The 27,383-nt window shown below is 40.6% G+C and overlaps 1 protein-coding gene across 1 annotated transcript in view; it reads right to left on the bottom strand.

Moving 5' to 3' along the window:
• RAD18 (RAD18 E3 ubiquitin protein ligase) overlaps positions 1–27,383 on the bottom strand; it is a gene marked incomplete in the record, with an annotated part of 1,469,636 nt that overhangs the window by 1,294,901 nt on the left and 147,352 nt on the right. Inside the window, 1 exon segment of the mRNA XM_044077569.1 lies at positions 16,901–16,971. Coding sequence (XP_043933504.1) covers positions 16,901–16,971 — 71 coding nt within the window.

A 27,383-nucleotide genomic window follows, 5' to 3' on the forward strand; every position in this document is an offset into this window, starting at 1 on the left:
AGATACAATAGAATCACCTATAACCCGTAGGCATACTGAAGTCCAAAAAACATCATAATCAGGATATTAATTTAGGCGTATCCAACCCCAAATGGAACTGGACAAAACAAAAGTTCTGTAATTTCAAAATACAGTTAGGCAAAAGTCCCAGATACCAGAACGGAATGATGTGCCAAGCACAAATAAAACAAATCCTCAGGCTTCCAAACTGTCTCAGTAGCCAGTTTCTACACAGTATCTACATACAACATAAGCAAAAATACTTGTGTACATATATAGTCCATACTAGTGTGATGTCCCAAAAAAGTAAAAATCGAACAGGAAAATAGTAGGGAATTCCAAAATTCAGCTTACTTCACCAGCTGATAGTTCCAATGACCACTAGCCCCCCCAATCAGTATACATACAATATGGTGTCCATAAAAATCGAACTGTGACACTTGCAATTATAACGGACATCCTAGGCCCGATTCAGCCGGTTAGTTCCAAAATACTGCTTCCACGCTGCCCTGATAAAAAAATAAACAAAAAATTCCTCACAAGTATGAGATCCCAAAAAAGAATGAGCCTTGGGATGCTGAAAATGTCCCAAAAAACAATTTACACCGCCATTGTGAAATCATAATAACCGCAAGGGAGAATTCCTGTACGACGAAGATATACTCTAGAAAGAAAATGCTGGTGCTAATTTAGAAGGAGGTGAATAAAAATATAGATATGTACATGCAACAGGTCTGACCAACCTTAATCCAACCAAGAGGACTGAAACAAACTTATGCGATGAATCCACAGTATACTGACAAGATAGTGCCAGCACCCAACCAACAGCAAAGCAGAAGCAGACTGCAAAGTGAAAATGCTCTGCACGTACAGCAATGCACAGGCCGAACCAAATGAGAAAACAGTCAACAAATGGCTAGCATATGGGTGAAATAAGGCACAGAACACAGCAAATAGAATCAAATCATAAAAATGGCTAAAGTAATTTTATTGTCCATACCGGTTTCGGCAAGAAAGCCTTCATCAGTGGAATACCTTTGTACAGTGAATACTCCTTCTTACATAAAGAGACCCATCCAACAATGGGAAGTGCAGCCCCCCCCCCCCAAACACAAATTAACAGCAACACCTCATTCAATTAAGCAAGGATAGAAAATAATAATCCAATAGTGACATCCTGTCTTGGTTAATAGCCCAATTACTTGAAGAAATGATGTCAGTCTCATTTGTTTATTTGGCTACCTGCAAATGTTCAGCCTTTTATGTTGGTCAAACATCTCATCCACTAAGAATACGTACGCAGGGATGGCATAGCATCCTGAATAGGAAAGAAACATTTTGGATTATAAAGCCTGGGGGGGGGGCTTTTCCCACCCGGACTAAATGACCATTTATAGTGCTTTACCTTTTTCCTGTATGTATTCCTTGTAATTATTTTGTACTTTTACTCTATGTACATAATTATAATTATTATTTTCTATCCTTGCTTAATTGAATGAGGTGTTGCTGTTAATTTGTGTTTGTGGTGGGGGGGGGGGGTGCACTTCCCATTGGTGGATGGGTCTATTTATGTAAGAAGGAGTATTCACTGTGTAAAGGTATTCCCCTGATGAAGGCTTTCTTGCCGAAATCGGTATGGACAATAAAATTACTTTAGCCATTTTTATGGCATGATTTGACTGCATTTGCTGTGTTCTGTGCCTTTTTTCACCCATATGCAGGCCATTTGTTGACCGTTTCCTCATTTGGTTCAGCCCGTGCATTGCCATACATGCAGAGCGTTTTCACTTTGCTTTCTCCTTCAGAACCACCACCTCTGAAATCTACAATCAACACAGCTACATAAATCAAATATTCATACCACCAAAACAGCTGAGCTGCAAGACTTCCTAGACAGAGTAGTTACAGAGGTTAGGTCCTCTGATACCTCCAGCTAAGCATAAGAGTCTTCTCCTGTTCCTCAGCTCAAGGATGAGTGCATCCCAAGTGGACATACTTTGTGATGTAATACATCAGGCTAGCAGGATGCCATAAGGGAATACATGCATTTAATTAAACGCTAGTTGTCCGACGTCCTAAATGTCGAAGGCAGTGACCCAAGTTTTCAATGTCGAAGTTTCAAATTCCGAATCCATGAACACCGAACGCCAGCAGGGCTAATATCCCCCCCTTCTTGACACATGGTAGCCCTTGCGTTGGTGGTTGAGCGACCGGAAATGTCGAATTCGGTGTTATGCTCAACATTCTGACCGTTCGCCAATGTGAGTTTCGACATGTTCATTCAGAAAATATAACGTTTGGTGTTGGTGTCTTCGACTAAATGCATGCATTCCTGCCATAAGCCCCTGTGCTACTCAATAACACAGACAGACACAAGAATACAAAATTATATTTGAAAGAAAATCCATCTGCAGCCACTGAAAAGTCCATTCAGAGATAGGGGATTAGCAGGAAGGTCAGAAGGAGCCACTGTATAAGCTTCTTTGCAGATCAACTTCTATTCAAGCACATTCTGTTACATCTTACTTTTGAGACTTTGGCACTTTTACAGTACCTGTGACAAAACAGTCCTAAGCAAAACATGTCAAACCTTCCAAGGGGAAAGAAGTCAAAAGGTGGACAAACCGATACACTATGGTACTAAGGAGGCTAGGCGTTTTGAATAAATGTCAAAACAATAAGATTATTGGTGAAGGTGTTAGCTAATATCCAACTGGCCATGGCACAAATGCCTGAAACAGAAACAGCTGAAGCATGCTCTAGAAGCAACCATTCAAATGTGGCATTTGACAGCAGCACTTTATGCCGCCTGACAACAAAAGACAATGCAGTTAGAATTCAACTAGTAAAGGGTTTTATTTTTTTACTGGAAACATTCTTTAGTACAGCAAAGAAGGCAAACATCCTTTTTGTCTTCCTGAATTTATACATCCTCTTCAGGAAGACCACCACTGGAGGGAGACTTTCACATCTCCTCTTCCTTGGATTCTGCTGATGCTAAGAAAACAGATTAATCCACTTGTTTAACATTCCTCTCATGCCATTTTCAGAAACCTAGGTTAGTCCCAAAGGATATCAGTTTCTTTGAAACACTTGAGAAAAAGTGACCAAAAAATAAGCAGATTTATGCGTGGAGATTCTGCGAGTAGAATTGATGGCCACTAAGAAGACTGACTTCAAAGAAATGAATTTCATAGCTGCTAAATTGCAAGTCTGTCACTCATGCAGTTTAAGCCTAAAAGGGAAAAAATAGTTCTTTAAATGTGCACAAAATGAAGAACCCATTTAAACAGTTTAACCAGCCTTTGCTGGAGAGATCTGCTACCATCCACAAAGTCATACATACAACATTAACCTGTGTTTCTAGATGGTCACTCAACATGAATTAGCAAGGTGGAGGCCGTGCTGTTTAAGACATGGCAAAGACATAGCCAGCATTAAGCTTTAAGCAGCTGCAAAACCTGTGGCTACAGGGGGGCCCACCAATGACTTGCTGATAGGGAGGATCCCAAGGAAAGCAATGATACTGTACAACTGTGAAAAGGAAATGCATGGGTGCATGTAGACAGTGGCAGACTGATTCTGGCATCTGCCTCAATTTTTTTTATTCCCTGCTTACAGCAGTGCAGCAGCAGGAAACAGAGCAGACATATGTAAAGCTGCAGTCTTTCAGGTTCATTACATGCAAGAAGAGAACAGACTGGTTGCTGCAATTTGTTTGTTTTTTCCCTTTTCCTCTAAGGTAGCAAGAGTGAAAGTGGTGCATATCATCAAAAAGCTGAAATCTTTCAGGTCCACTTATTGCAAAAACAGAACAGGACTGGTTGCAGCACATGGCCAACTTTTTAATGCATTATTCATTGAGGAGAAAAGCATACCATCAAATGTCCCTGATTTTTTTTTTATTTTTCCCATTCCTCATACATTTTTTATTTTCTAGTAAATTAGTGAGAATAACAGGTAGTCAGTAATATCAGACAGAGTTTCACGCTTCTCACTGTTCAAGAAATGCATGCAAATGCAAAACCTCTTGTTATATTAACTTTTTATTTGAATTATCCTTGATTTGAGGATTTTGGCCCCAGTATTTTTGGTTTTGCCCAGGAATCTTACGCAAAGATGATGGAAGATGTGTAGGGGACACACGCATTATATGCATATATAACAGTCAGACATTTGAGATTTTCTGGGAGTGTCAGTGGAGGAAAACTTAATGATTGCTGCTGTTTGCTCATTATTCTGACTTTGCAGAACTAATGTTTTTTGTGCAAATCAACCTGGAATACTTTGACTACTGTTTGCATAGAACCTAGCTGAAGTGTCCTACATGGCCATCAATTTTTATCATACTTCAACACATGAAGCATACACAAAAGCAGTTATAACTGCTGGGTAAGCCCTCTTGTAATTTGCTCATTTTAAACAGTTACAAATGTGGCTTCACATCACAAATGTGGCTTCACATCACAAAACATACACTAGTGTGACAACGTGAAATACATTCATGTGATTACAGGGTGCTTGTGAGAAACAAATTTGAATTCCGGTGACCCTCATACCATCATTATTATTACTATTGCTGTTCTCTGGAAATCAGGCACTGGAGGTGTTTACACAGTCACTGAAGTGGCAGTAATTAAGAGTTACACAGGCAACTGTGAATAAATGTGACTTGCCCATACAGTTTTTAGTTCACTGTTCAACAGTCACATACTGTGTGGCAATAGTAGTATCAAAAAATGTATTGTGTTTGCTGAAATCAGTGTAAAATGAGTACTTATATAGCACTTCACTAAAAAACACCAGCAGAGAGATGAAACAGCAAAACCATGTACTGAAAATGCCTGCCCACAGAACACTGAAGGAATCTTCTCTGTAGACCCAAGGCACTGATGTGCCTGGAGGCACCCATGAAATCTAGCAACAACATCCAGGTTACTCAGATAATCAACATTCAAAATTTAGTACACAGGATGTGGTCAGTGAATTTGTTGAGGTCTTGTGTGAAGTCTCATCCTTTTTAGTGCACACAAAAATCTGCAAGAGACCCACGTGCTCCACTTAAGGAATAGTCTCCACTACCACTTTTCAAAGTAAAGTTTGTGCTTGTTCAAAAATCTCTGTGCAGACTGTCTGATCCTCCAGAAAGACTTGGATAGCAAAGACTACAGTATCAAAAAATATTTGACAGTCCAGGACTTTTCTTTTCTTTTTTCTAGAATTAAGAGGAACAAAAATAGGAATAAGCCATGGGGTATTTCTAACAGTCTGAGCTTATCCTTAAAAGAGGACAAAGCTTTTTCATCCTGCACCGAGATTTCTGAACTTGCTTACCCTAGTCACAATGTCAGCATAAAGTTGCAATTACCTATGTGAAAGCCACTGCAGAAGAAATGGTAAGGGTCTCTATGATAGCTTCCATCAATACAGACTGGGAAATGTTAATCAGCTTTTTTACATCCTTATACTTAAGGAAGAACTGGAGCTCAGAGAGATGGCACAAGTAATTAAGACATTCAAATCCCATGGTGGCAAAGGAGAATGCCCTATGGTCCACCTTGTCCAAAGTCTTATGATCTTTATGAGGTAGAAATTTTGAAAGCTGCTGCAGTGTCTGGTACCTGTAGCAGGCAGGACACATCACAAACTCATCTGTCCAGGATGGGATATTTAGTGAAGTTGTCATTACACTTGGTAAACGCCACATAGGAAGCATCTGCTTTCTTTAAGAATATAGATGCTCCCTGGCAGTGCAAATGGTATTCTACACAAAATCTCTTTGGAACAGTACTCCAAGGTTCCTCATCTTTCTTAGCTAGACAGTGGCTGAGGCATCTCTAAGGAGAAGGAGGAGACAGCAGAGGCCAGCCCACAACAAACTTCACGATACACATTTCAAAGTAGAGGTTGTCTGGAAGCAGGCATTAGAAGAGGTAAGTCTTATCCTTGTCAGTCTCGGATGCAAGGATATCTAAAATCTCAGAATGCATCTCCAAGAGTGTGAAGGAGACTCTCTTCTCCTGCAGCTCTAACAGGGAGTGGTACAGGCTAATCCTAAAAACAAAGCGGCAGGACATATAAAATCTCAGTGACAATTGTTGTATGATAGGGCCCTAGTGCTACTAAGGAGCACAAACTGCAGGTGAAGCTTGATCACGAGTACCCTACACAGGATCTGGCACTGTCATCACATTGTATTCCTTTTGAGTGCACATCAACAGATCTGGCACGGTCATCACTTCCTATTCCTTTTGACTGCACATCAGCACAAACAATGACAAACCCCTTTAGACCAACAGCAAGCAAGTCTAATGTCTGTGCTATAAAAAATCCAACTAAATGAAGCAGAACCACCTGTGGGAGCCTACTTGATCCTAGTAGACAAGACTCTAGCACTCTAGAATCCTCAGGAGTAGAGTCCTACATACCATTAGACTCCTCCTGAGGATTTGCACCATGTGCGTAAGCTTGGCTCAGTCATGTTTCACGCTATGGACAAGTCCTACGAAGAGACGCTCAGTATGAAAGCACACTTCTCCCACCATCAACAGATGAAGAGTGTGCTTGACCTTTTATTAGTCAAAAGAACTCCTCCCAGCTCTTTAAGACCATGGGGTGGCACGTTGTGGGTATACTTTTCAGGAGGAGGCTTTGATCAATAACAGTTTTCTAGTTCTTCACCTTTTCTTGTTGATCCATCAATAAATCAGGATGACACGAGACTCTGCTGCAAACCCCACAGCTAAGATCTCTCCAGCATCACAATCTTTAAGGAGTTGATGTAAGCCTCAAACCTCTCTTTTCTCTACAGACAGACAGAGACAGTCAAGCCAAAGTACTAGTACACAGCAATGTTTCAAACTGCATTCCTCTCAGTTATAAAGAGAAGTCAAAGTACAGGTCCTGGCATAAGACATGGAAGCTGTAGCAACACCTGGAAGATTCTGACATTTTAGTTAGTGAAAGTAAAAATTATCCAACAGTAACATTAGGATACAGACTGAAGCGATACAAAAGGCAGAAAAGAACTGAGCCCTACTGGGACTGTACACAACCTCCTACTGATCAACTAGACAGGTTTATACCAGAGTGGAAAATAAAAAAATTCAGAACTTAACCAAGGCAAGGATATCGGAAGTGGAAATTTCAAAAGTTAACTGTTGTAGAAAGCCTCTAAAATTGGGAAGGGATGATCCTCATTAAAACCAAGCTCCTTAAAAGTTACATACTTACAGTAATGACACACCTTTTATCATCCTGAGGATGAAGACCATCAGGACTTGGCTTGAGATCCAAGACTTTCCCAGTCTACTTGTTCCCTCCTTCTTACAGATAATGCTGTGTGACTAATGAAACTTTCCTTCAGATCTCCAAGTCTGTGGTGATAAGGTGGAGAAGAAACAGAAAAATATGAAATAACCCAAGCCACTGTAGTCAGAATGCTCTCTTCCCACATGACACTGCAGAAAATGAAGGTGTGCATGGTGATGAAAATAGGGCTACCAATCCAGAACTAGAATTTAAAAAAAAGTACTTAATGTTCATATCTTGAGATAGAATTCCATACTTGATACCTTCAGAACAGAATCTCAAGCTTACCACGCAGAGCGATCTCTTCACTTACAAATCAGATCCATCTTAAACATTGTCAAATATCACAGTTAAATGGTTTTCCAAAATGTACTGTTGGGAATTAATGCGAAACAACCGCAGTCAGAATATTACCTGAGGGGCAAAAACATATGAGCCTGTAAGGCACAAAGAGACTAGAGATTACACCTATCTGAGCAGGTGAAGGACAACCTACATCACACAGGTCATAACATAGGCTCATAGTCTCAAAGGTTCTCAGTATGTTTACAGCTAGAGAGACAAATGAGAAGCTTAGCCAAATCATCCAGAAGTGGCAGTAAGACCAACAAAGTCCCCATTAAATTGTTTTTTCACCCACATATCCGAGGTTCAAAATTTGCTATTAGTCATCCTGATTGGTTTTAAGGGTTGCTACGAAATTACTCAGCTTGATAATGTAAGAGCATCCTATAATCTATAAATAGGAGATACCTTGAGTTTGATGCACACCATGCCATCTGTTAGTGTTGATAAGGTAGCAGAGGTGATTTATAGAGCAAATGTTTGCTTTGTTAAATCATCTAGTTCAGTGAAGGAGTTCAAAGCATGCTCAGTCATTCATAGCAAAGAAGGCCGAGCACAGACCACTCAAGTCTGTATGGCACTACACAGAGTGTTTAGCACAATAAGTGCACTCAGACCTATCTTTAAGGGTACACAAAAAGCATTTGTTTGGTCTAGCACTCACCAGATAATTTTAGTATCACAGTGGGATTTGACAAGTCCTACTTTGCAATTATCAGCAAACTTAGTTAGCCATAATCCCTGGATATCAATTTTTATGTTACAGAAGTATATACCAAAGGAGAGAGAGCCAAGGACAGAAGCCCTGTAGGACACTGCTGGTAGCTTTTTTCAGCCTAGAGAGCACATACGCATGACCTCACCAGAACAGATTCTAGCAGACACCCAATTACCTACACTCTGTGAACTATGTATGGGTTAAAATTGAATTGGAAGAATGTCAGTAATACCAGCTTCCCAGTGGTACAAACACTGACTCAATGTGATTTGATCACACTAACTAGTGACGACATGACACCCTAACTCTACAAAAAAAACAATGGCGTAGGGGGGGGGGGGGTTGACTACAGCAACCAGCACTGGGAATAGTCTTGAAAGTTTTGACACGGCCAAAATAGGCAGTGCAAACTGTATGCAGCTTACTCGCATCTTCAACAACCCATATGAAGAATTTAAACTGGGATGATCATACATGATTAGCCTTTTAGAAGGCCAAAGTAGTTTGTCCTCAATTATATCACTCACCTATACCACAGTTTATTAGATCAGTTAGAAAAAGAAGTCATGTACTCACCATAACATTCCATCCGTGTTGTCCGTCTTCATTTATCCTTAACAGATGCGTTTGGTTCAGACATCGGAACCAACTCCGTCATTACCACAGATAGTGCCAGCCAAAAACTCTCAAACTTCACCAATACCCAGAATCCCTCTCTCTCAATTACCTCTGATCAAGTTCGCAGATACATGAAGTAAGCCAGATGAAAGCCTTATCCATTGTGCTTGAAAAACAACATTTCAAGTGCATGTGATCTGCTCAACCAAAAAATCTTTTGGGTCGGGGGATAGAGGGGGGGGGGGTCAAGGATAAATGAAATAGACAAAACAGATGGAACGTTATAGTGAGTACATAACTTCTTTGTCTGATGTTGTCAATCTTCATTTTATCCTTGACAGATGAGACAGAATCCCCAACTACCTAAATACTTGGGTGGACTCACGGAAGGCTATTCCTGAAGACTATCAAGCCAAAGGATGATCTTCCCCTACAAACCAGTCCAGTTTGTAATGAGTAATAAAGGTATGGGAAGAAGCTCAAGTAGCTGCTGCGCACATGTCATCCACTGAAACTCTAGACTGGAAGACCATTGAGGTGGCTATAAACCTTGTAGAATGTGCTTCGACAGGTTTAGGCACGGTTAATTTATTTGTATCAGAAATTAATGAAATGCAGTCTTTCAGCCACTTCTTGCTGACTGCCTTGCCCAACTTTGCACTGGAAAAAAGAAACAAGTTGACTTGATCGTCTTATTTTTTTTATTCTGTGAAGGATAGAAACGCAACTTTCTATGGACATCTAGTAAATGCAGAGTATACTCTCCTTTGTTAGAATGATTAGGGAAGAAGGCTCGTAAATTAATAGCCTGGTTTATGTTAGACTCAGATACTACCTTGGGCAGAAAGGAGGGACTCGTTCATAAAGATACCTTATCCTTATGGAAAATGAGGTAAGCAGGTTCAGATGATAAGGCCTGGATTTCTGAAATTCTACTGGCTGAAGTAATGGCTGCCGAAAAGAGAGTCTTCCAAGATAAAAACTTCAGATCGCATTCCACAGAGGGTTCAAAGGGGGAATGCATTACCATGTGAAGTACTAAATTCAGGTCTCAAGGAGAGGTCAGATCTTCATACAGGGGTTTTAACAAAAGTGTGCCCCTTAAGAATGATTAACAAAGTCTGTGAGAGGCTAAAGAACATTCTTCTAAACCACTGTGAAAATTAGAAATCTCAGTCAATTGGAGTTTGATGGTGGATGGAGAAGCCCCAGCAGTGAACAGAAATGTTAAGAAATCTAAAACATGCTCTATTGAGGCAGAAAAGGGATCAATTTGCTTTTCATGGGCCCAAATTGTAAATATTTTCCACTTACTTAAATATTGTTTTCTAGTAGAAGGTTTATGAGCCGACAAAAGGATGTGGCATACTGAAGAGATATCAGGATGCCTGGCAATTAATGTAATTGGAGGAACCACAGCTTGAGGTTCAAAATATTTAGGTAAACAAGACTGTCTGGATAGGACAGGAGATATGGCACTGGGTCCAGAGATGAAGCTCAAGAATTTTGGGCTGGCACGAGGTGTGGTAATGGCCAAGTCGGTTCTGATGTTGGAACCAAACCCATCTGTCAAAGATAAAATGAAGATTGACAACATCAGATGACATTTTATGGCCTTGCAAAATAATACTATTGAAACTAACTGTCCTTTAATTCCTGGAGTTATTACAAGTTAAAAGCTGTTCTCCACATCTCATTACCACTGAAAAAACTCTACAAAGAAGTACCAGTACTCTGTTTAATTATATCTGTATGTGCTACCATGGTCTAAAGCAAATAGGACCTCAGTTTAATGGGTCACCCATTCTGTGCACACACAGAAGTACGTTATTCCCCTTATGCTACAATGCAATGTCAGTGCTGGAAAGTGATCCAAACACTTGATGCAAGAAAGAATTCACAGCCTTCTAATCTTTCAGCATCAATGGCAAGTGCAGTGTCTTTTCCATCCTTATCTGATGACACAGGACTATTAGTGGTAAACACCTTTAAAGGGGTGCCCTTCGCTAAAGAAGCTGAGTCTGCCACAGGGCCATAAAAAGGAAATAATGGGACTGGGATAATTTATAAAGTCTGTTTTTTAGGGTACAGGAGATTGACTGTCTGAAGAAGCAGAAGCAGCCATAGAAGGCATCTTTCAGTGCACCAACAACAGGGGGAGATAGACAGGGGTTTATGGGCATCTACCTGAAGGAGCTTAAAATCTAAGTTTCAGAGACTTCTCCTCTCATTTGAAGAAGTCCTTCAGTCTAGATAACGTTGTCTGTCAATGAAAATTCTACAGGTGAATCTGATGACACATTTTCTTCAAAATTCTGATTCGTACCTGTGAAGCATAATCCAACCCTATTTCATCTACATCTGACAAAGTCACTATCAAAGGAAGAAAGGAGGGTTAAGCATATTACAAGGATGGAAAAGCTATGAAAAGTCCTTTAGCAAGGCTGCCCATTCCTCCTTACCTTCTTTGGCAGATGGGGCAGGAGGAGGAGAAATATGCTTAGAGTCTTGTATTCTCTTTTTGGAAATATCTAGTCATGGTCCTTGATAAATCAGATGCTCAGACTTTTACTGCAATACCCAGAACATCTTCCCTAACCAACATTTGAGGAATACCATCTGGCCATTCAGAAATAACTAAAGGTGGTTCTCCCTTCACAGACATAGGCATACATCCTGCCCTTGAGGATCCGCTAGTCTCCTGACCCTTCTCAGCATAAGTAGATGTAGTTCAGGATGGAGGGGTGGTATCAGACAAATTTGACTCACAGGTCAAGGACTCTAATAAGGCCACAGTCCAATGGGGGTTTCAGAAGCTCATTTACCATTTTCCATTTTTTAGTAGTCAGAGGTACTCAAGCCCGAGTCCACTGACAACTGTGCAAGGGCTTTGAATCATTGATTCTCAAGATATGTAATAAAGCTACTAAGCCAAATTCTTAAGGTCTGGGCAGTAAAAGACTAACAAATGTTACAAGATCAGATGTTGTGAAACTCTCCTAAAAACAGCAAGCAAGCTGTGCGAGCATCTTTATAAAGAATCTGCCTGCTGCACCAACACTTTGGTTATCTCCTAGACAGCAGGATAACCTTACACATAATGTCTCATAAAAAAGTGAGAGTAAAGTCCCTTAAGGGGTACTTAACTGCCCAAATATTAAAAAAAGCAGACTGCAGAAATGCTGATGATGGAGTGTAAACACAGACTTGACTGAAACCTTCAACAGCATGCAAGCTCTGAATTCCGGCCCCTGTACAGCTGTTTTTATACCACCACACCCCTTGAGCATCCTACTGGGACTCCATAGCCAAGATGGTTATACATGTTGTGTGCCCTAAACTTTAACAGTTTTGCACACAATTTAGCTCCATACTTTTTAAATGATTCATCTCATTGTTATATGTGTAATCTATAATCACTGATAATAGATATACTGCCTGTCACTGTAGAGTCTCAGTCTGCTTTAGCTTCATCCTTAACCAGCCTACAAGCAATTAATTTTCTGAGGAAGTGTATTAACTGCCTTAGGTTTTCTAACAACCCACTTCTTATAACACATAACTGGATCCACCTGCGAGAGGTGCGCCTGAATTACAGGCCAATTTCTGCATCCTACACACTACATTGCATCACTTCTACATATTCTAAGGTAGTAAATAAATCATTGCCCAAGCCTCCCAGACAGCAGACTATCTTACCTCAGCCATACAGCACAAAAACTAACACAACACCCACACCTACTATTAGTCACCTGTACTACAAGCCTGTACACTTAAGGTACCAGAAAACTGTAGCACATCCAAGAAATGACTTACTCACTGGAAACTCCATTGTACCATTGTCAAACAAAGACAACACTTACCCCAGTTGGCAAAGAATAGTGCGACAGTCAACCGCTTCAACTGTGGAAAGATCAGGGATGTAACTATGGCCCTTAGGACCCTGCACTACGCAGGTACAGTTCAATCTTGTAGCTGCCCATGTGGGGGGGGGGGTCTATGTGCTTAGGCATTCCACCCTGCAGGAGAAGCACAGCAATACTGTTGAGCTCTCAATGCATGTCTTCAAAGAAGGTAAGGCCATGGCACTGAGAACCTTTCTACCATCGCCAAGAATTATGCCTAAATTCAAGAACAAAAAAACTGGTTTCAATAATTCACTAGTGAATTGGTGTCATTCTGTAGGACTCCAGTGTGCATCTCTGCATAATGAAATGGTCAGACTGGCCTGTTTTGCTAGCTTTCACAACTTAGGTTTTGCACACTGGCTAAAACATTTGCTACCCTTATACTGCCTTTTTAGTTCACCTGATGGGACATCCCAACACAATAACCTCCAATTTGGATAATATCAAAGTAGCACTGCTGAATGCCAGAAGTCTCAACAACAAAATCTCTGAACTTGCAAGCTTTCTTAACCTTGAAGACATTAGCATTTGTAGAATTACATAAACCTGGGTCTGCTGCAGAGATAGCCCTTCCTGCATTCCAAGATAAAATGCCTATTATTCATTCAGATCCACCAGCAACTGTTGGTGAGTAGAGGTACTTATTCACAACCCCATTGTCACTCACCAGATTCCACATGATACAAATCTTGAACTGGTTTAAGTCTTAATTCCATAAAATTAATTATCACATTATAGCCTATTACAGACTCTTCAGAACACTCACAATACCATAATCATTTAGAAATGTTAACAGTTAAACCAAATACCTTTGTTACAGGTGACAACTATCCACACATACACTGGTAAACATTTACTATCAACAAAAAGTATGCCCAGAGATTTGTGGACTTTGCAACTGCCAAAATACTTGACCAAACTGTCTTCCCACCAACCAAAGCTGTGAATCTTCTTGATTTTGTCCTCAAAACATTTCCCCCAATTGCACCCCACCAGTTATCCCCTCCCTTATCAAATCGGACCATCCTGCTGTGCTCTTCTCTATGAAAAGCCTCTAGTAACTCCTCTATATTCAGGGATTACTCTGAAATCAGTTTATTTAATGGTATGGCACCCTATGAAATCTTGTGTAGGGTGCTGCCTACTGCTCTGAATTTCCCTTCCTCTTGGACAGATGCATTGAGGCATCAGTACCAGGCCTACCACAATCAACCAACTACAACACACAGAATAAGTTGCTGGCACTAGCCAAGATTAAGAACACTGCTTCCATGGGTCCTGGCAATATCACTGGAAGTCTACTGAGAAGTGCTAAATCCCACCTAGCAATACCCTTCATCAAATCTTCAAGCCAAGCGCTTCCATTGGTCAAGAAAGATTAAAAAAGAGCATTAAGACTACTTTCATATTATACATGGCTGGCTGACCTATGACAAGATGGACCAAATAGTCCGAAGTTCCACATATCAGTTGGTTTCACATAATGAGTTAAATCAAGCAAACAGTAAAATAAAGTCTCATTTATATGAAATGTTGTTGGAAACCAGGATTACTACTGACTTGTTTAGATATTTATCTATGCCTTCCCCAAGGATACCTGTTTTGTTTGGTATCCCTAAGTTGCATAAAAATGTGAATAATCCACCTATGCGACCCTTGGTGGATGCTAGAGCAAGTATTACTTACCCTTGGGCAAAATGGGTAGACCAAAAGTTGAAGTATGTAACTCAAGAGAAATATATATGTAAAGATTCTTGGTCGTTCTTGTCACAAATCAAGAATTTAGAATTTAATTCTGACTCTAATTTTCTAACAGTGGATGTGGTAAATTTATACTCTATCCCCCACGTGGAAGGCATCGAACGAGTCAATAGTTACCTGAGAGCTAAAGCAGTAGTCTGTGATGAGGTGGCCTTAATAGGGGAAATGCTTGACATAATCTTGTATAATAATTTAATTTTATGTAATAAGTTATATGTTCAAAAGACTGGTGAAGCTATGGGGTCACCCTGTGGGGCAAGTTATGCCAACTTGGTAATGGCCTCATGGGAACAAGAATTTATCTTTAGTAAACAAGAAGTGAAACAGTACATCCAGTTCTACACAATGTCTTTGGACGATATTTTTATCATTTTTGAAGGAAATAAGGAAGCAGCTAGTAAATTAGTAGATTATTTTAACAGCACTACATATTTCCTTTCCTTTACTTATGCATTTGAAACAACCAGAATTTCATACTTGAATGTGGATCTTGGTAAAGATACGGAAAGGAACGAATATGTAGCGAAAATTTATAGAAAGGCCACATATTCAAATTCTTTATTACATTTTAGCAGTTGCCATCCATGGCACCAAAAGAAATCAGTGGTGAAGGGTCAACTCGTGAGAGCTGCCCGTATGGTCAGCTGCCCGTATGGTCACGTTGGACCAGGATTTCATGGATGAATGCAATAATCTGAGGTCAATGTTTGCTAGGAGAGGTTATCCAGTGGACTTTTTTGAGTGTCTACTGGAAGAAGTAAAATATAAGAGAGAATAGGGGTTTTATAAACCCATTTTGTCCATCGGTTTACAAAGTGTTATAATAAGTGACAAAGAATTACAACAAAAAGAAGTATGGAATTTAAGTTTAATAACACCCTATAGTAGTAATGCAAGGGAAATTATGTAAATTTTGAACAAAAATTGGGAAATAATTAGGAGAGATCCTCACCTTTCTTACAAGGTCAAAAGCAAACCCCGGATTATTTACAAGAGGGGGACTAATTTAAAGGAATTATTACAACATAAAAAACCACCCCACAGTGGAAGTGTGGCATGTACAAATGCCAAATGTGTAACTACTGTAAATACATGAGTACAGGACAAGACATTGAAGTTAAAAATATTAGTTTTAAAATCAAATTGAAGTATACTTGTCAGTCCAAGTTTGTGGTTTATTTAGCCCAGTGTCAATGCTGTGCAGCGTTTTACACAGGTAAAACAGATAGAAGGTTAAAAGAACGAGTATATGAACATCTATATAAAATAAAGACCCTTAACAGAGATAATGCACTGGCTAGACACATTATTTCCTTTCCACAACATTCATTTTTGTTCAAAGCAATTGATTCAGTTGTTGATGATAGTCGGGGGGGGGGCCCGCTTACACTTTTACTTGAGCAACTCAAGTTAAGTTGGCAAATACGCACTGGGGCAATGTTTTACCCGGGTTTGAATGAGACAATATCTTTAAACAGTATATTGAAGTTGAGAAATCTTAAACGTTAATGTGTGTATGCATTTTTATAAAATGTGTCCATATTTGTGACATCTGACTTCATTTGACTCGGATATGTACGTTTCTGACTTCTTAGTTAACTAAGCAATACCATACTTTGAGAGTCAACATAATAATTTGAGATATAGTATTGTTAGTATATGTATGTTTGTATATATATTTCTATCACAATTACAGATAAAAATTCTGAAGGAAGGGTAGGGTTGAGGTGTTCTAAAATATTGTCAGTCATATCTGTTTTTAAAAAATGTTTTAAGTAGCAATTATGTGGATGTGCCTTTAAGACACAAGATTTTAATTAGAAGTGTCATGTGACAAAAAGGGTGTGTATATATTGTTTGTGTTGAAGTTTGTTCAGTTTCTGATGAAGTCTTGCCATATGTGCAAGACGAAAAGCGCTTCATTAATCTGAGAGAGAATTTGCTTTGGTGTTTCCAAGCTGTCTTTTTGTTTTTCACTAGTTTGTCTTACTTTGGTTCCTGTTTTCTGACCTATGACAAAACATAATAAACATTTTGGGCAGGGGGTTAATTTCAACCATTAGAAAAAAGAAGCATTTCATCAAGTACTTGTAAACAACTGAAAAAAAAAACACATTCAAACAAATTTGGTAAGGAATGAAAATGTTAGCACCCCATAAAGTAAAAAAGAGACAATGAAAGCAAAACCGAGAATTATCATCAGCCTTCAGAAAAACAGTATCAAGTTCATGTACCTTACCTTGCAGACTTAAAATGGTTAACCAAGTCATCCAGTATCCTGTTGTTTCTTAAGTCTGATTCAGTTACTGCCTACAAAGTGCAAATAGAATGTAAATAAACATGTTGCTGCAATTCCAAACAGTTTACATTAAAACAGTGCACATATAAACTATATAGTTTTTATTCTGTTATGTCAGCAACCAAGTAAGATTTACAAAGAACAAACTACTCACTGTCATGAAACAACAAGCAGCAATACTTAAAGTGACTTAAGCAGTCTCAAGTTTGCAAACTGAGGTTACTGAAATGAAAGCATGACCTCTGGGATACAGTTCATTTACACCCAATAACAGTAACCTTCAGTCTACACTGCCATCATTTGACACTAAACCACTGCAAAACACTGAAATCAATGACATATCTTAACAGTAATGCAGTCCAACACAACCTGTAAGAGTAAAGGGTCAGTTCTGGCCCACATAGTGTGCCCAATATAAGCTTCATTGTCTCCTGCACATCTCCAAAATGGTCCTGTGTCAGCAACAAGCAGTCAACAGGGGTGTGTGTCTCTTCCACCTCTGCGACATACTGAAAAATGTATTTTTACATCATTCCTCATTCATAATAAGCCTTCTAGTTCTTCTACAACTTTTTTTCCCAAAATATGAGGTCCTCATATATTTGGGGAAACTTCTATAAGATTCTTAAACAAAATTCGATTTTTCTATCCTTTCCTAAAAGAGCTTACCATTGGCATGCTTTTGAATATCTTTTCATATGTCTTCCAGTGCATGCTGCCTTTTCTGGAGAACCTTGGCCATAAATCTTTGTACAGATGCAGTATTCAGAACCACGTAAAATACTTCTAACAGGATCTGGCAAGACAAATCCGATTAATTAGAACCACAGCCTAACTGTACACAAGCCTGATGACCAATTACTTCTTAAAAGTACTTCAAAAACCCAAAGTCATTACTAAATTATGCACTGGTGCAGCCTTTCCATGAAAAAAGAAAAGAACACAGAATTAAAGTTTAAACCTTAACTGCAATCCAGATTGATGTGAATGACAAGTGATGTGGCCATGTGAGGAGTTCAAGGGGAGGGATGGGAGTAAGTGGTCATCAAGCTTAGCTAAGTGATGTGGCCACATAAGGAGCTCACTGGGGAGGGGTCTCCCATTCACAGCTTCACAGTACAGGCACGGCATGAAGAGGCTGGATGTCAGAGAAGGCTCCAAGGTCAACAGAGACCAGGCTGAAGACCGGGAAGTTGACTTGAGAGAAAGCACAGGAGTTCAAATAATTACTCAGGGCTGTAGCACCTCAGGAAAAAGAGAAAATATGTGGAGTTAAAGAGGTGCAGTGCCTCAAATCATCATGTGTGAGGACTACAGAACAGATATGGGGCTGAGCAAGGTATGGAAATTAGGTACAGAAAGAAAGCTGGTGGTGGAAAGCAGAAACCAAGAAAATCAAAAAATAGAGTATAGAAGAAAATAGGAGATGGAAAAGAAAGACCAGGTGAAGAAGAAATACTGACTGGCTAACAAACAAGCTAAGAGAGACGATATCGAAGGACAAGGCATGAGAGGTACTATCAGCTTCTGGAAAGTGACATGGTAGATGGCACCAAGAAACTAACAAGTTGCAAAGCAACGACAGAAAGATACAGAAGGTAAACAGACACCATTCATAACAGATGCCAGTACAATGTGCTCATCACCAGGTCACAGGATATAAAAGGCAGATGGAAGGATTACTTACAGCAGCTTCTGAATGAAGAAAACCCCACAGAATCTGTATGGCCACAGACGCAACAATGAAAAAAGATAAACAGCACGACACAGTAGTAGTAAGAAAGTACAGTCGTGTACACTTACCATAAATGTAGATGTTCGAGTGTATTCACTGTTGCAGTCATTGCATTTGGGTAATCTGCTGGCAGGTTGCACTCAGTCGGCCCGATTAACAAAGTCTTGGGTCTTGCGTCGGTTGCTGTCCCTTCTTCCATGACATCAGGTCTCAGGGGTATAAAACATGCAACCGATGCCATTTTCCTCAGTTTTTCTTGCCTCAGATATCAGGTGCCCCTCAAATGGGGAGCAATATATATATATATATATATATATATATATATATATATATATATATACATATATATATATATATACATATATATATATATATATATATATATATATATATATATATATATATATATATATATATATATATATACACATATATATATATATACATATATATATATATATATATATATATATATATATCATACACACACACACATGTAATTTAGAACACAAAAAATATACCTCCAAATAAAAGCAAATACAACAAAAAGATTTTTGAGCATAGTAACAGAAAGAAGGTGTATAAAGAGGAAAGTAGGGGGCTGGCGGGTGGGTAACCAGGACTGCAACAGTGAATACACTACAACATCTACATTTATGGTAAGTGTACACAACTGTACTATGTTCTTCATGTTTCACTGTTGCAGTCATTACATTTGGGTAGACTGCAACAAAACTATGGTTGGGAGGATGGAATTATACAACATTAGGAGCAGCTATAAGGCCCTGCAAGACAGCAGTGGCAAAGCCTGCTCTGGATTTAGAGAAGAGAGGCAAATGGTAATGCTTTGCGAACGTATGAACTGAGCTCCAGGTAACAGCTTCTAGAATGTCTCTGGTAGGAACCCCTCTGAGAAAGGCTGCAGAAGTAGATGCAGCCCTGGTGGAATGGGATCTGATCCCCTTGGGGACAGGTTTACCATGATGCATGTAGCAGAAACGAATACAATGGCTTATCCATTTTGAAATAGTCTGCTTTGAAATAGCCTTTCCCTCTGCCCCTGCAGCAAATGCCACCAGTAGTTGCTCAGATTTTCTTAGAGATTTTGTTCTGTTTCAAGCAGAATCTTAGTTGTCTGTGTACATCCAATGAATGCAGAATCCGCTCCCCCTTGTTCTGTGGATTTGGGAAAAAAGTTGGCAGATGAATGGTCTGATTGAGAGCCATACTAGATACCACTTTAAGCATAAAGGATAGATTGGTCCTGAGCGCTACCCTGTCTGGGTAGAAAATAATAAAAGGCTCCACTGCCGTGAGAGCCTGTAGTTCTGAAATCCTTCTAGCTGAAGTGATTGCCAAAAGAAAAGCTCTTCCAAGAGAGAAATTTTATGTCCGCAGTAGCAGCTGGCTCAAAAGGAGGTAGGGTGAGCTTTTCCAAAACAAAATTGAGGTCGCGTGCAGGAGTTGGTGCTCTCCTGGGAAGTCTTAAATTTTTGGCCCCTCTGAGATACTGCTTTAGCAGGGGATGAGAAAAGAGGGGAGGCTCTGTGTTGTAATGAGCTGAAATGGCAGAGGCATGGATTTTTATGGAAGAGAAAGATAGGCCCTTGTGAAGCATCTCAGTTAAATACTGCAGAATCTGAGGAATATTTGGCACTGCTGTGCTTATTCCTTGTGCCTGATTCCAGGCACATAATCTTTTCCATTTATCAGCATAAGATTTTCTAGTACTAGGCCTTCTAGCCTCCAAAATTACATCCATCACAGGTTTGCTGAGATGTAACTGGTGAAATTAGTTGATTAGCCATGCTGCAAGATTCAGAGTTTGGAGCTGAGTGCGCAGAATTTGAAAGTTCTGCTGAGACAATAGATAAGGTGTCTGAGGCAGGTACCATGGATGATGGTGTGACATATTGCATAGGAGCAGGTAACAGTGTTGTCGAAGCCAGTCTGAAGAAATCAGAATCATTTTTGTTTTTTCCTGTCTGACTTTTAGTAATATCTTGGAGATCAAAGGCAGAGGGGGAAATGCATAGACCGATAGGTTTTTCCAGCTGTAGGATAGAGCATCCACTTTCCAAGATTTTTTGTGCAGAATTTGTCCAACTGATAGTTTTGGGGTGAGGCAAAAAAGATCTATATCTGGGCTCCCCCATTTGCATGTCAACATGCTGTAGATTTGCGGATCCAGTTTCCATTTGTGTGGGTCCATAAAATTTCTGCTTAGTTCATCTGCCAGAGTATTTTGCTTTCCTGGCAGGAATTGAGCTTGTAGATGTATTTGTTAAGTCCCTTGTGACTGAAACCTGGAGCCTTTGGAGTGTCTGGGTTTGACCTGAGTGGCTCTGGTGGGTACTGGAAAGGAACAATTCTTAGTAGGCCAGTGCCTACTGAACCTGGGTGGCTGCACTTGTAGGAAATCTTTTACAGTTTGCATAGATTTAGCTTTGTCTTCCATCTTTTTCAAAACTTCTTCTGCCTTATTACCAAATAGACTGTCCTGTTGTAAAGGAGCATCCAACAATTTTGCTTTAACATGATCTGGCAGATTTTGCTCCTTGAGCCAGGCATGCCTTCTAATCACAGATCCAGTTACAGCGGCCCTGCAAGAGGCCTCCAAGGAATCAAAACCACATTGCAAAGTATGCTTTCCAACTTGTTCAACTGAATGCAATAAATCCTGTAATTCTAATTTTCCACACAATCAAAAATCAACATCATTTTCTGTTTAAGTAAGCCCATGACATGCTGCTGATATTTAAGCATAAGAAATTGACAGTTTAAAGCCCTGATTGCCAGGGTTGCAGAAGTGTAAACCTTCTTACCCCATCTATCCAGCGCCCTGGAGTCTCTATCAGAAGGGGTAGGATTTTTAGCAGTAGACATCTCAACACCCTTGGCACCCTGAGAAATAGTTTCAGGGTCAGCAGTAGGGTTTTTAAAAAGGAATTTGTGGGAATCAGGAACCCTGTAATATCTGTCTGGCTTACTAGGAGCCGGAGGCAGGGAATCAGAAGCCATGCTAGATTCTGAGAAAACATCAACAATGTCTAGAACAGGAGGTATAGCCAAAGGCCTATGCTGAGGAAGAAGGAAATCCCCAAGCCTCTTTTTGGATTCTGAAAATTTCTGACTCTCCCAATGAAAATGTTCCCCAATGTATGCAAAGTTTCTCCAAAAGAAAAAATCCTCAGGAGGAGCAGCAGAAGGGATGGATTCTTCTGCATCAGAGTCCTCATAAGGTGGAATAGATAAATTCCTGATCAGAAGAGGAATCAGAAGAAATGGAAACCTGATATGAAGATTCATAATCAGTGCCTTGCTTAGGCCACTTAGCAGGAGGGGGTTGGGAACCCCTGATCAAGGTAATTAAATCCTCAGCCATTTTGATCATTTGTTTTTTTAGGCATAGAGGCCTGTGCACGTGGCCCAAGCGTCATTTTTTTTTTAGACACAGAAGTTGGTTTTGGCCTTGCTTTTGAAGATGGCAGCGGTTTAATATACAAATCACTAGGCCTGAAAACACCCTCAGAAGCCAGTGCCTGCTCAGCGGCTCTGAACCCATCTAAGGTAGAGACATCACGGCATACCAAACTCAGAATGGGTCTCAATAGAGGCCTGCGAATCAAAGGTAGCGGGTATCAGGGGCTGCAAAAGCGCCTCACTGAGTACTGGCGAACCAGCGACTGGCTTAGGAGAAGCTTCGTCGTCGGTTTTGGACCTCGACGGACTGTCTCGGTCTTCTTCTTTGTGTTTTTTGTGAATTCCAGTAGTCAGACTGCTAACCAACGACATTTCAGGATAGTTAAATCTTGAGGCAAAATATTTAGATGCAAAAATATTGATGCTTAATACTGCGTTGGTTAAATTTAGAAAAAAACGACAGCAAGGCACGTTGTGGTCTAGGACTTGGCAAGGAATACAGTACAAATGAAAATCCTTATGAGCTATTTGCTTCCCACAAGTAATACAATTATTAACTTTTACTGACATCGGTAAGGAGCAAGAAAAAGTTTCCCCAATGGGGTTCTTAGCTTTAGCTTGAAGACTTCGGTTCTGAAAATTTCAGGAGTCGGCCGACCGCCACTTGCGAACTGCTTCTGCTTCGGGCACTGCGTGGCAAGAATGACTGAGGAAAATGGCGTCGGCTGCATGTTTTATACCCCTGACGTCATGAAAGAAGGGACAGCAACCGACGCAGGACCCACGACTTTGTTAATCAGGCCGAATGAGGGCAACCTGCCAGCAGATTACCCAAATGTAATGACTGCAACAATGAAACGCAAAGAACATCACTACTAAGGAAAATGAAGTCAGGGAAAGCAGCAGGCTCAGACGAAATCACAGCAGATATGATAAAGAGGTTAGGTGAAACAGAGGAGAAATGGCTTCTTAGGGTGCTCAAAACAGTATGGAGAGAGAGAGAAAGAGAATGGCAAATCCAAGATGACTGGAGAATAAAATGGACATCTACAGACAGTACAGCAATATCAAACTCCTGTCACACTGCATGAAAGTTCTGCAGTAAGTAATGGATAACCAAATATGCACAGCAGTAGAAAGTAAGACGGAAGAGGAGAAGTTCAGATTTAGGACATGATTCAGCGCAACTAACCCAATGTCTGTAGGGGGACAGCTGAGAAGAAGCAAGAAATGAGTAGAGTCCAATTGGGCATTCATAGATATGGAGAATGTGACAAGGTCCCAAGAAAAGCTGATTTGGGCAGTCCCACCATGGTTTAAAGTCACAGAAAGATTGGCAGAATTAGTGCAAGTTATGTACAAAGACCCAATAGCTCAAATGCAAACAGTGTTCAGTCTCAGATTGGGTACCCAGTAGGAGTGGACACGGACACGCAGCAGGACTCAGTTCTGAGCCAACCGCTATTCATAATGGTGGTGGACTATATTAGCAAACAGATGGATGGTGGAGGGGACAGCTCAACAAAATTGCTGCATGCAGAAGATGTGGCATCACAGGCAAATTCTGAACAAAAACTTCAGCAAAAGATAGGGAAGTGGAATGTAAAACTGAAAGCAAATGAGAAGAAACGGTGTACAGATAAGGCAGTTGCAATGGCAGCTAATGGAAGAAATCAGAAGAAGCTGAGAAATGAAACAGAAGGGAAAACACTGGAACATGTTAAAAGCTTCAAGTGTCCGAGTGGGATGGTGGAGGAAAAGGGAAGTTCAAATGAGTAGGCCAAAGCTAAAATCAGAGTGGCTGCAGCCAAATGGCACAGTGTGTCAGTGGTTGAGAAGAACAAAAGAATGCCTAAGAAGCTGAAAAGTAAGATGTGCAAAACAGGTGTGCAACTAGTACTTTCATATGGTGCAGAAACTTGAGCAGTAAAAGCAATGCAGTTGAGGGAACTACAGCTGATTGAGATGAAGTGCCTGAGATGGGTGATAGGATGCACACTGGGACAGTAGAAGAAGAAAGAAGGACAACAGAGCAGAAGCTCCAATTGCAAAGAAGGTCAAAGATAACAGATGATGATGCTTCGAGCAAAAAAGCAGAAAATCTGTTGAAAGTGATCTGGGACAGAAAGTTGGCAAGAGGAAACAAAGGTGTCCAGCAGAGATAATGAATGGATTTGGGTGAAAGAAGACCTGTGACAGTCAGACATGACTGCTGAAGAAGGAAGGAGAGTGGCACCGATTTCAGAGAAATGCCGACAGTTGACACAACATTCCGATCCCATGTAGAATATAGGAAAAAGGGGGTTGGTGGTGGTGATGATAATGAAGAGGCAGGGTGCGATCCCACAAACCAACACATCAATACTGTAGCTGGGGGTCAACATGCAAGGAAGCACGAACATCAAAAAAAAAAAAAAAAAAATCTGAGTTAGCTTCAATACCACCACCTGGTTAAAATATTTTTTAATGAATAGTTGTTAGAGTCAAAAATAGGGTTCCATACTCTCCCCACTGATGTTCTCAATCTTTATTAGCAAACTACCCTCTAACCTCCCTAACCTCCTTATCCCTCGCCATGCTGATGACAAGGTTATCCTTCGATGTAGTCCATCACATTCATCTACTCAAATCCAGCTACCCTTTACTGTACTTCATAGCTTAACAACCATAAGCTAGTCCTGAACTACTTCAAAACAAAAAACATATATTTGGAAAGCTAAAAAAACTCCTAAAAATCTCCACATTGGTGGCAGCCCAAAAGAAACAACAGATCCATTAAATACCCAAGTTTATGACAGGGCCAGTCACAGCTTCTATAAATCACAGAAACATTAGAAAAAAGATAAAACTTTTATTCAAGTACTAGAAAAAAAAATCTTCCTTTCTCCGTACAGACTAGCTAGAGCAGCAACAAGCAAGACAGTCCTCCTAGCTCATTTCCAATACAAGCTCCCACAGCCACAAAAAAATAAAAAAGTCATCCACTCTACAGTCCACTGAGAAAAAATCTGTCAATTCATTTCCAACCACCCCACCATCTCCAAAGCCAGACGGCTCCCACATTTCAGCTACTCCTACGATCGCTTTTCAAACTTTTTCAGCTTCTTCCAACTCCATAATAAAACAACCTCCTATAACCTCTACAAGTTCTCCCGAGGGAATCCCTCAAGCCAGATCCACATATCAAATTGCACTTCACTGACTACTCCTCCATTCATTCCTAACTCTAGCAATCCCTCCCTGCTCACCTAAAGGAAATCTCTTCTCAACCCACTTGCAAAGCACAACTCAAACGACACCCCCCAACAAAAATGTAACAAGCCCTTTTCCACTGGACATATCAAGTAACTCCTCCCTCACCTACATCACTTCTACCTCAACCCCATGTTGGCATCTACTGCTTACCTCCCATATCCAGTATAATAATTAACCACATTTGTTTTGCTCCTATGTTAATAGCATTTGCTCATTAAACTTCTGTGGTTGAAATGAAGAAAAGGCCAGCAGAGTAGGACATTGCTCCAGAAGAGATCTTTCAAAAGTGGTACAACTGGAGGACAGAGCACACAGGGAATATCCAAGTTTTTCTGCTGTACCAGACTAAAAAGAACAGAAAGTACAGTTGTGTAAAATCTTACCATAACAATAGATGTCCTTTCTTTCATTGCTGCAGTATTCCCTATGATTGGAGTTCCCTGTCTCGGGTAGCCCGACATCTGGCCAGTATAAAAAAGCCTGCTGTTGCTTTAAGGTACGCCGTATGTCACACGTAGGTTCCTCACATACAGTAGGGCATAAAGGTGATGTTCAGATGTACCACTGTCAGAACCAATAGCCCAAGTAGGAATGCACGTCCAAGGAAAACCAAGATGTAACTAATACATCCATGAGGGGAAACAGACCAGGAGGAGAAAGGGAGTGAATAATGCAACAGTGAAGGAAAGGACAGGTACTGTTAATAAGATTTTGCACAACTGTACTATGTCCTTCCATTCACTGGTTGCAGTATTCCTTATGACTGGGAGACTGACAAAGCTCAAGAGCCCTCTAGAAAGCCACGAAGGATGGCCCTAGCTAAGCCAGCTCTAGCTCTGGAGATTCCAGCCAACTTATAGTGCTTGGTAAAAGTAGACACAGAAGTCCAGGTAGCTGCTTCTGGAATAGAGTTAGTATCAAACCCCTTGAAAAAAACATCAGAAAAAGCCACAGCTCTAATAAAACGAGCCTTTACAGAAGAGCGAAGGCTCCTACCATGAAAAGTGTAACAAAAATGTTTTGGTTTTGCGGGCCCCCTCTGCCAGGGAGAGAGAACTCACCACATGAGTCACAAAAAGGGCCTTGGTATTTCTTTAACCACATCTTCCCGCCTCTCCGATTCCTGGTGTAGGATCGTTGAAGGGCAGAAAAACATATGCCCACGGCAGATGGGGTCTTTCTGTCCTTCTCGCACCTGGCTAAAGTGTCTTTAACCTTTAGGCCAAACAAGTAAGACTTATCAACAGAAGCGTTGAAGAAGGAAGACATGAAGGGGTCCACAAAATTACACAAGCTCATCCAGGTGTGATATCTCATGACAACGCCTGAACCTCCAGGTCTGGCTGCCCCCTTAGCTGTATGGGCGATCAACTGTATGGAGGAGTTAGAAATGGACTCCAGGGTGGCACGCTGTGAGGCAACTTTGTCACGTACCTCATCAGAAAACGCTCCCACCAAGATTCCTGAAAGGTATGTAATCATGTCCCTCTGAAGATGGGTAAAATGTGCCAGGTAGTTCAGCAACCTTATGGCAAAGGTCGATGAAGCGTAAATAAATCTATCATCCAGGGCTCCCTGTTCGGAAGATGGACAGTTGAGATTTCTTCTGCAAGTTGTTTTCCAGTGTTGCTGCCACCACCACAGAATCTACTGCGAAGCCTTTGGACCAAGGAAGGTGATCCTGTGGAGGAAAAAGAATTTTATCCAGCCTCTGGGGAATTGGCTCAATGGTGTTGGGGGACTTCCAAGTGCACTGCACAATGAGCTTGATTAGCTCATCTGCAGGCGCGGTCACCCAGGAAGTAGAGGGTCAAGCACGGAATGAATGCAAGAATACAGACTCCTCAGTAAAAACGTTTATGGGCTTCCAACCGCCCCTGTTTCAGTATCTCTAGCAGGTCTCCAAATGAGACATCCTCAGGGGGCGACTGTGGGGACACTTCTCCCTCATCGAAATCTGTATCTTCAGTGAGGCATTCCTCAGGGGAATCTATGTGCTTTCACTTGCAC

This window comes from Protopterus annectens, chromosome 7.part0 (genome assembly GCF_019279795.1).
Source record: "Protopterus annectens isolate FY-2018-M chromosome 7.part0, PAN1.0, whole genome shotgun sequence".
NCBI classification, from domain to species: domain Eukaryota; kingdom Metazoa; phylum Chordata; order Ceratodontiformes; family Protopteridae; genus Protopterus; species Protopterus annectens.